General features: G+C 27.7%; 1 protein-coding gene across 1 annotated transcript; it reads left to right on the plus strand.

Annotated features, from left to right (window-relative positions):
* The first annotated feature begins 1,474 nt into the window (after positions 1-1,474).
* Positions 1,475-2,824, plus strand: LOC111026862. Its single transcript, XM_022305036.1, has 4 exons — positions 1,475-1,699; positions 1,766-1,977; positions 2,267-2,604; positions 2,675-2,824. Exons 1-4 carry the CDS (start codon positions 1,677-1,679, stop codon positions 2,822-2,824), a joined length of 723 nt encoding a protein of 240 aa, XP_022160728.1. The 5' UTR covers positions 1,475-1,676.
* The last annotated feature ends 8,263 nt before the right edge of the window (positions 2,825-11,087 follow it).

Below are 11,087 nucleotides of genomic sequence, written 5' to 3' on the forward strand. Positions count from 1 at the left end.
TTCATAATCTTATTTAAATTTAAAATATATTATAAAACTGTTTTATCATTTTTACCAACATTTTTCATTTAACTCATTTTAAGCAAACATTTTTTTATATACCTATACTATAAGTTTTATACCAAACAATAATACAATTACTACTTTCTTTTTAAACCATAATCGATATTCATAATTACATAAAAATTAAAAACAAACTGTAGAAAACAACTTGTTTTAAAATTTTTATATTTTTTTTTTTTTTGTGGGTTTCTGTCATCACGGTTTCATTGATATTGACTGATGACTGATTCTGCTATAATTAAATGAATATGGCTATAGCACCATAATGATATGTGGAACATGGTATTATCTTATTTTCATAATTTTATTCGAAAATAATATTATTTTTGTGTGTTCGGACTACGGATAACCAATTTTTCCAATTATTGGTCATTAGCGCACAATCAGTTATACACTATTACAATATTGCATGTATAGCCCCCTACGCTGTTTTACACTACCTATTGTAATATTTATTACTTGGGTTCGTATTATTCGTATCCTGTTCGCTTTTGTCTGCTCGACGTTCCTAGTGTTCCTACAGATTGTTAATTGCATCAACCATGTACTCTTGTTTTCATTGTTTAAATTGTTTTAAATTGTAATACAATGAGTGATTGTGATTCAGGATTCTTCAACCGAAGTCGATCACATTGCAGATTTATAAGAACCAATTTTACCCTGGCCAAATTATCAAAAATATTTTAAAGTACCTAGGTATTATGAAATATGAGTCGTTGAGGATAATTTTTTTACAAGAATCTGAAAATGAAGTGCTTAAGTTGTGTCGATACAAAGTGTTACAAGGTGGATTCACATTCAAACTCTAATATAAGAAAACATTTAAGCGTTATTTTTTATTTTATTAAATAGTTTTTAGTTGCAGCATTAACAAAAGTAGTTGATATTTACATGACTGCATGACTATATACTGATGCATTGCTAGTGAACGATACAGTTGTTAATGATTTAGAAGAAATCGACGAAAATGGTAATTAAACATTTATTTAAAATTTTAAATAGATAACCTAATATAATTAAATTATAAAATACTAAAAATATTTTTATCGAAAAGAATATATTTTGAGTAAGTATAGTGATCAGAACAAAACTATTAGGTAGTAGGTTGAACACTTAATACTCATAATCAAATTTGTATGAGTTGTAATACATTTAAAAATTAAATTTTTCTTTCAATTTAAATGATAAAAATATATGAAAAAAAATATTTCTAAGATATAAGTATGAATATGATTGGCATTAACTATCTTCTATTATCTATGCCCAAATTTCAATTTTAAATATCAATATATTATGTTTGTTTAATTTTTTATTATTAATTACAAATTTGTACAAATTAAATACATATCAAAATAATTTATTTGTATAACTTGTTTTTTCTAGGACTCTAAAAAAGCTATTTTGTATACCAAAAACAGTCACGAAGCACTTTTGCCAAGTCTACCGCTTTGTGGAATAAACAAGGTCGCTCAACTAAGTCAGCTGATTTATTTAAACAAAATCTTGGTGTTTATTTAATTACACTTAACGAGACACGTTGGTATTCACTGTATGATGCAGTGGTGCTGCTTAATAAATAAATTAAAAATAATGAACTTAAGTTTAGAATAATAATGGACAAATTGGCTATTGACAGGTAAATTGTAAATCTTAAAAAATAATTAATTATTTTATATCTCTTTTTTATGAACAATATTTTCAGATTCAATAGAAGTGATATTTATTTCATGTGTCAATATCAAACAATTATGGGGCCAATTTCAATAAGCTTGAATTTAATCCAGGGTGATACTAAAATGTACTTTAGTCATCTCCTACCTACAATTGAAGTATTAATTTATAAATATGAATTAGTGACAAGTGATCAAACAGTTTCTAATTATTTGAAAACTCTGGTGACTGCCATACTTAATGGTGTGTAATAATTAATATTTTTTAAATACATTATACTTATTTAGCCAAGTACTTAAATTGTACACATTAATTTCTTTTCATTTTAGCTGTTTTTGGTTTACTTTATTGGTAAATACTATTTACTAAGTAGTAAATATATAGTATCTCTTAGCTCTTACAGTCTTCCTGATGTATAATGTAAAATATTAGCTGATCTATTATTTATATTTATATTTCTGTGTAGTACCTACATTTATATACTCATGAGCTAAAATAAACAAACTTTATTGATAATAATTTTTGTTTTTAGGTATGAAAACAAGGTTTGCCAATTATTTGATAGACAAATTTTTAATTACTGCTGCAGTCTGCCACCCACTATTTAAAAAAGCATGGATTACAAATGATATAAAAAAGCAATTGGCCTCAGAATATTTAAAAAGTGCCTGTTATGACTTGCATACCAGTGATAATGACAATAATGATGTAGAAGGTAACCAAGTGAAAGATAATTTATCTACCTTTTTTACCAAGTCACAAAATTCCCGAGAGGAAAAATCAACAGTTAGTGATGAAATAGATAGATATTTGGGCACATCTCCAACAAAGACTTTAGAATGTTTGCATAATTTACCCACTATCAAAAAAGTAAGATTAGTTGAAAACTTCTTATTCTATTAATAGTAATATTAAAAAAACATTTGTACTTAATTTTCAGGTATTTGTAAAGTACAACACTCCACTACCTAGCAGTGAATCAGTAAATAGAGTGTTTAGTGTTGGTGATGCAATAATTACAAAAAAAAGAACAAATATGACGAATCAGCATTTTGAACAAATAATTCACTCAAAAAGTGTTTTTTTATAACAATGGTCAGTATACATAAACCTAATTTTGTCCCCATATAGTGTCTCTGCTTCACGTTATAGTGATAGTCATACATTTTTGTCTTGGAAACATCGAGCACACAAAATCCTAAACAAAATATAGTAAATGTTGAACATAAAAATGTAAATTATATTTACCAATATAGATAGGTTTATCAAATTTAATAATCTTGTTCTCTTGATTGGCTGCGTTAGGTTATCAGTTATTACTGTAATTGGTACAGCATTTAAAATTGGACCTATAAATTAACTTTTGGTGTAGCCCAATGTAGGTAAACAAGGAAGAAAATAATAATAAAAAAAAAAGCACACAATATACTATGTAATATTATGTAGGTTTTTTTATTTGTTAAAAATCTATGAATTTCTTTTTGAAGTCTATAAAATTAATATAGTATTTTGTGGTTTTCAATTCAAACGGGTCTTCTGTGTTTCATATTTATACCAATTGTATAGAGCCATGCCAGCACATGAACAATATTCTTGCAGATTTAGTTTTAGGAGACAAATTCTGGATAGCATATATGATAAAAGTTATTGTTTGTATGAAGAAAAGTGTTAAGCTGAAGATTTTGCTTAAATATCCCTAAAATATAATGTAGGTATCAGCTGTATAAAATGAATACTGTTTTGTAATGGTGTTAAGTTAATGTGTTAGATGGTGCTGATCCAATACAACTAAATAAAAAAAATCTAAGCACTGCAAGTACTTAAGAGCTAAAATGCAGAAATATTTTATTTATTGTTTATTTACATGTTTATCTAAATAAAGGTGACAAAACAGATCAAACAGTATAAGATAGGTATTAAACTACTTATAAAAAAAAACATTGGTAATTGCTACTTATTATCATACATTTACATTAGAGTCAATTACTGTTTTTGATAAAATATACCAACAAAGTTTTGGTTTTATTTTCTACAAGCCAAGTATTCAAACGTCATTTGTTTATTTTTTGGAAATATTTGTGTTGAAGTTAGATAAAGGTATTCATCTCGTTAATTCAGCAACTTTTGACAGTTGATGTACAAAAACTTACTATTTTATAAAACTAAATTATACAATATTCCTACAAATGAATAAATAAATATTACAAATAAAACATTTTTAAAAAACAAACAAACAAATTTTGTACTTTTTGAACTTAATATTTTTATATTATAAACAAGTTAATAGCAAATTTTCTTATTCGTAGATAAAATAAAATAAAATATGAAATTCTTAAAATATTATTCTATTGATATGATCTTTAATTACTGTACATAGTGTGTTGGCTAATATTATTACTTTTTACTTAACTCTATATATTATGTAGATGATTTTTATTTATTATCTTTTTGATATGCCAACAAAATAATTTTTTTTACATTATTTAAATTGAAATTTCATCTATTAAAACGAAAAAATGGAAATAGGGACTACTTGGATGATGGATATTTCCATTCTTATAAATAATTATTTTGTATTCAAACCTAGTTTATTAACTTAAGACTTATATTATGTTTGAACTAGAATTAAGTGATTTGATTTAATTTTGTATAATTATGATAAGAAACAACTCATCGAATATTTGATTAATGATTCCACATATTTCATTTTACTCAAGTAATTTTTATAAAAAATCTCGATTTTTCCAATTCGGATTTAGAAGAAGGAAGAAGTTGCTTGATATGGCGTCTGCACTCAAGATATGGCGCCTTGCTACAGCTATATATTACCCGAAGAATCGATGTATACGTAAGTTTGATTACTTATTCTTTTGGGGCTTAAATATTTTACTTTTTAGTCTCAAAATTAAATTATGATTTTTCTACCCGGGTGAAGTAGGGGCATATTTTTTATTCCAGAGTGCCCAACACAAAAAAATATGGTATTACAAACGACCACGGCATATCCAGGTCGCAGAATAATAACATATTTATAAAATTAAATATATATAAATAGTGTTGTACATACTAGTCATATTACAGTAGAACAGTACACGGTAGTTTTTATGTCCCGCAAAATTCAATAATTTTTATTTTTTGTTTATATAAATGTTAAGTAATATATGAATATTACTATGCCGTCGGCTTGTGGTCAATCCGCGAATTAAAGCGACGCCGGCATACATCAAACATCACATTATTTTATGAAGCTAGAAAAGTCGCTGTGCTGATTATTGAATATCCATCGGAAATTAAATAAGGAAATTTTAAAATTTAAATATTCTCGAATAGCTTAAAATATACCTAACCAATGCACTCAAAATGAATACGTAAAATATTAATTATTAATTCCATGCGCGACAGTATTCAGAGAAAAGATTTAACTTGGAATTTTACAAATTATAGTAGGTTAGTCGGTATACGGTAAATGTGATGTATAAGGCACTGAATACCAATTTATGTTAAATCTAATAAGTAGTAATCACAATTATTTACAATAAGATTTGTATTTACTAACTCATAAAAAAAATGCCTGCAGTGCTTCAAATATTTAAACACCACCTTTATCAATTATTAAATTAAAAATTAAAATAATAGGTACTTCATAAATTGTTGTAATTTAAATTTGAAAATTATAAACTATTTTGGTCATTGTTATATCTCATTTGATTATCTTAATGATCAAATCTCAAACAAGGACCTCTTTGATATAAAAATTTGTAATATAATATCTATCCATGGTTTTAACATATTGACGTAGTATAAATTATAATGCAATCCGTGGCAATTTTCTAAGTAGTTGCAAAGACGTAATCGATCTAAAATTTCAGTTAGCCGAGCAAAACTTAAGTTCAGTCATAGGTATCTGATTTATTCCGCAGTGCACACACAATAATCAAGGATTCCGCCGAAGCCCGAAAGCGTCGATTTTGAAAGTAATTCATTTTGGTTTCATATTTTTTTGGTGGTTAAATTTACTTTTTATACTTCAAATAAAAATGTAATTTCATGAAAAATATGCTACCCCTATTTAGACACATATTTTATTTCTGAGGGTAAATGCATATAAAATAAGAGAGATCAAATAATATACAAACGCCGCTTGTCGTCGTCGTTTTTCTGCTCCCTGATCGTAGGGTAATTTAATAATTATAGCTTATTTTTAAGTACTTGAAATAAACATACATTATATGGTTTAACTTAGAATTACCGTTAGAAGCGATTACTTATAAGATATAATTTTAATTTATAACTTGTAATTATTTTTAAATCCAATGTTAGCAGTTGCAGGACACTATTAATTTAGTGTTATATATATTTCATTGTTCTATTATCTATTATATATTAATATTACATTATATTATAGTTGTATCTAAAATACAAACATTTTCACAGAGTGGTAAACTCACTATCCCAACCAGTTATAACTCCGTACGAGTGATTATGAAAATTATACTTTTATACTAGCATAGGTATAATATATAGAATTTTTTTAGTTTATTTAGAATTGTTTTTTTATAATTGTAAATAAAATTGTATTTGTTGGGAAAAAAAGCTGGAAAATTCAATAAAATGCTCTTGTAGATATTTACAATATTAGTTGAGAAATATTTAAAATGCATGGGCACGATTTTTTTAATGAGCATTTAAAGTTTAAATTTTAACAAAATCATTTGAAATGTAGAAATGATTTTATAATTTATAATTCAACTTTTGTAGGTTAGGGTTGAAAATTCAAAACAATGTTCCAAGCAAATAGGTTATTCTGTTATTAAAAAATCAAAAAAATATTATCACAGATTTTTATGTTCAAATGTTAACTAAATTAAAGATTAAATTACCTAGAATAATGATTGATGTTATTTTGTTGTAAATTAAAAATAATATTCGTGGGTACTTGAAACTTTTAAAGTATATTATTATATTTTATAGGTACCCACAGTGACTTTTCAAATGTACTTTTTTTTTAAATTAATTTAATCTACTGCGTAGTACTAATACTTACTAGTAAAATAAATTACTTTAATCACAATAATATCATCGAATATACTATATTAAGTAATATTAAAGACTGACAGACCGTCTTCTTTCAGAATCGTTTTTCGTATAGGTACAATGATTTTTCAACGTTGAATTCAAACTTAACATCATCCATTATAGTGACCAACTTGTAACCTAATGTACAGCAGAGAGACCTCCACATACCAGATTTTTTAAATTTAATTTTAAATATCTTAACATTTTTAACTTAACCGATTTTTATTGCTAAGTGTTTATTAAATAAAGAGTTACTTTTAATCAAATCCAAGTTGCGTAGTTTGTTTATAAAACACTAAATAATAAATATAGTAAAAATTATTATTATTGATGATGCATACGTACAACATCAACATTTACTTTTTATTATTTTAAAACCAGAAAACTAGGTATTTAAGTAAATAAAAAAATAAGTTAAATATAAGTTTCCAAATCAATTTTAACTTAACTGAATTAAAAATAAAATTAGGAGAACTATTAACTTATAACTTTTTAAAATGTTTCATATCGACTTATTAACTTAACTCAGTTAAAAATTTTCATTACTAACCCATGGTTGCAGTTATTATTATACTAAATTATTTTTACGTACAGGTACTCACACAACATATTATCTATCTCTAATTTGTTGCAATAATTATTTATTTTCTTAAACATAATACTTCAGGAATTAATATATTATAAATTAATTAATAATAAAAATAATTGATTTGAACGATATTTATGAAATATTGAAATAAAATAAACACACTTGCTAATCAGTAATGGTAACTATTTCCTATGTATTATCCTATTATTATAGTAAAAATGAACCAGTAGCAGAGTTCTAGTAGATAACTTACTTGCCGTAGCTCGTGAAGAAATATGCCTTTCGTAAGGTATAAAACTTATACGTTATTGAATAAAATAGTTAAAGCACAAACTAACACATAATAACTACGTACAGGTAAGATAAAAGCTAAAACTTAAAGAGATTATTTTAGCTATATAATATCTGTAATTTCTATAATAACAAATAGCTCATACGTATATTGTTGAACATTTTACTATATAGGCTGCGTTTTTTTCAGAGATGCTATTCGCCAGTTAAAATTTGCCAATTTTGAATACCATGTCATATTATGCAGTGTGAAATGTGTTGACGTGAGTGTTTCAAAGAATAAGTTGTATAGCAGAAAACATGTGGTATGTACTTTTTATTTTTCTGTAGATTGTATTTAATATAATTTAATTTATTTAATATTTAAGTTAGTTAAATGATCAGAGTTTTATTGCCCCCAATGTTTCAATATAATTGTATTGCAACTACTGGTATAACGTTATTCCGGCTATCAATAAAATTATGAAATTTATTTTATTTTTTGTTTCAAATTTTTTTTTGTAGTATTTAAATATTTTCACCGATGATCAGGTACGATGACCTGTAGGCTCTATAGAGACTGTGTGTGAGAGAGAGAAAGACTGAGTGAGAAAAGGGGAATGGGAGGGGGGAAGGGAGAGGGAGTGAGACTTGTAGGGAGGGAGAATAGAAAGTATGGAGGTAGAATAGGAAGTATGGAGACAGAATAGTTAGGTTAACAATGTCGAATACGTAGGAAAGGTTCTTGAATTGCAAAGGCCACAAGACCAATCAACTGAAAAACTACCTAGTGACAGGTTGAAAACCTTGGTTTATGGGATAGAATAAAAAGATCGGTAGATGATGTCAGAGCATTGTTTGTTTGCTCTCTGTATCCCACGCACAACAAAGCAAATAATGTATCAGAACCAACCATATATTAATACTTTAATAATGGATGGTTCTGCTAAACATAAATATGCTTTGTTGCGCGTGGGACATAAAGAGCAAACAAATAGTTCGTAGACATCCTCTCAATAGTGTCATCAAGTTGAACAAATAAGTAAAAAAATACGTCTTTTAAATATTAAATTTTCCAAAATAACTCTATTTTGTTATATAAAAAATGTTATTGATAAGAACGTCAATATTGCCCGGATACGTAAATGAAGGTTATGCAACATTAATGTGGTCGGGAATGCTTACAATGGTAGTTTAACTATAAATTTGCCATTCTTTTTTTTTTGCGAGGTTTTCGTTAAAATATGTTTTACACGATCTTTCTTCGTCAGTGAAATTATGCTTCGACGATGGTTCTTCTATTTTCTAAAATAAATCTATTTTGTTATATAACAAATGGTATTGATTTTGAGTTGTTACTAAACACGAATTTAATTTTCTGGTACTTAATTTTGTCGAAGTTTTGTCTACGACTACCCATCCGAAAAACATATTTTGCAATTACGGACCGTCTTTGGTTTTTACTTTTAACTTCTCATGGCACATTATGCCCCAATAAGTATCACCTCCGATAAGAACGTCAATATTGCCCGGATACGTAAATGAAGGGTATGCGACATTAATGTGGTCGGGAATGCTTAATGGAATTCGCTCCATGCTTCACGAATTTTTTCGGCTCTTGATCTTAATTGCGTTGTAACGTTGGATATTGGCTCATTCAGAAATGTCTGAAAACGAGTGAGTTGGGCTTTTACCTGTCGACGACGTTGTAAAAATTAATAACGAACACTTCATTTTTTGTTGTTCATTAAAATTATTATCTTTTATTGTATGTTATTTCTTCACATTTTTGTTTTATTTCAATACAATATGTTCTTTTTAAGTAGATTATGCCACTTAATGTGATTTGACAATTAAAAGAAACCTGTAATAAAGACAAAATGTTATAAATCGGTTATCTAGCGTTGACTCACGGTGGTCCTGGATAGCCGAATGTTGATTGAGGTAGCTTGGCTTTGACGGTGGGCAGTACATATCGTTGATCAGGACAGTGTATCGGTGTGTTGAGACATCTCGGCTCGGACGTTAAAAATACTCGTCCGACTAGTTTCGACCAATTGCCAATTAATATTGGTCCCTAGTACGAAGGAATATGCGATTAGTATAAGCTCTACAGCTCTTCGGGATTAGCTACCAGTTTGATCCAATTGATAATGGATCCAAGTAGACAGCATGTCACCGCTTAATAGTATAATGACATACTAATTGTTGCGGTCACGGGGTGTATTTGTGCACCTTCCGGCATCCTCCGTGAATGAGTCTTGATGGTTGTTATATGAGCCTTTTGATTTAATCTGATTTTATTCGTTCTTCGGAGCATGTTGTCTTCCCTCAAGTACTATTATGAGGTGGTGTTTCACTCATCCGTACCTGGCTGGCGGCGCGTCGGTATTCAACACTTGCCGTACATTTTGTACACCGTATGCGCCGGTATACGGGGAGCGGTCAAATGGTCTCGTTACAACGTAGTTGTTATTTTCATCAGGCATTACGATCGACCTTTACCCACTGTCTAACGTTTTTATTGATAAAATGATAATGACTTAAATATATTCCTCAACAATGTTTATTTTAACACAAGAACAGGATAATATCATTTATTGAAATAAAGCCATTTTCATTTAATTAGGTGCTAAATTTGTAGACTCACTCACATGGTCATTGTTGTCTTCATCTTTGAATTGCACAGCTTCTTTATCTTCTATCATATACTTGTAAGTCAAATTGGCTACAATGTGCGTAACACTATTGACGCATACGTTCTGATCCGGTTTGTTAGGAACAATGTTTCGGCTCATTTTTTTCTAATAAAACCACAAACTTAGCGGAAACAAGTAATATGAATTTCTTGTTTTTATGAGGGGGTATAATTTATTAGCAATACTGCTAATTGAAAAAAATGTTTTTCCACTTCTCTGTTCATATAATTTTAATATCAAAGTATAACAAATGAACTACTTGCCGGAATTTGATTACTAGGGCCCGGATTTATATGCAATAAAAATCTATAAAATATGCAGATTCATATCATAAATATGCAAAAAATATGCAAAATGATTTTTTTTTACAAATTAACAATATATTATGTATAAAAATGGTTTATTAATAAAAAAATGCAAAATAAAATTTTTAATGACATTGTGTAAGTATAAAAGTGTTATAAATTAATTAAAGTATTACTATTTATATTAAATTATTATTATTGGATGAGTACCAGCATGAAGTAATAAATATGGATTTCAAGTTTTCGAATTGAAAACTCCTACGATTATCTCGAAGCATACTTTTGTACTTGGAAAAACTTCTTTCCACGTCACAAGATACAATTGGTGCATATTTAAAACTCGATAAATCTTCAACTGACAGTTCCTCGTCTTCATCACATTCAGTTACCTCGCTGTTGATTATACCATCGATT

Source organism: Myzus persicae, unplaced genomic scaffold, assembly GCF_001856785.1.
Source record: "Myzus persicae strain clone G006 unplaced genomic scaffold, MPER_G0061.0, whole genome shotgun sequence".
Classification (NCBI taxonomy): Eukaryota; Metazoa; Arthropoda; class Insecta; order Hemiptera; family Aphididae; genus Myzus; species Myzus persicae.

Coding starts and splice junctions, on each gene's coding strand:
- LOC111026862 (XM_022305036.1), top strand. CDS start 1,677: ATGGACAAATTGGCTATTGACAG. Junction 1,978..2,266: donor GGTGACTGCCATACTTAATG/GTGTGTAATAAT, acceptor TTTTGTTTTTAG/GTATGAAAACAAGGTTTGCC. Junction 2,605..2,674: donor ATTTACCCACTATCAAAAAA/GTAAGATTAGTT, acceptor CTTAATTTTCAG/GTATTTGTAAAGTACAACAC.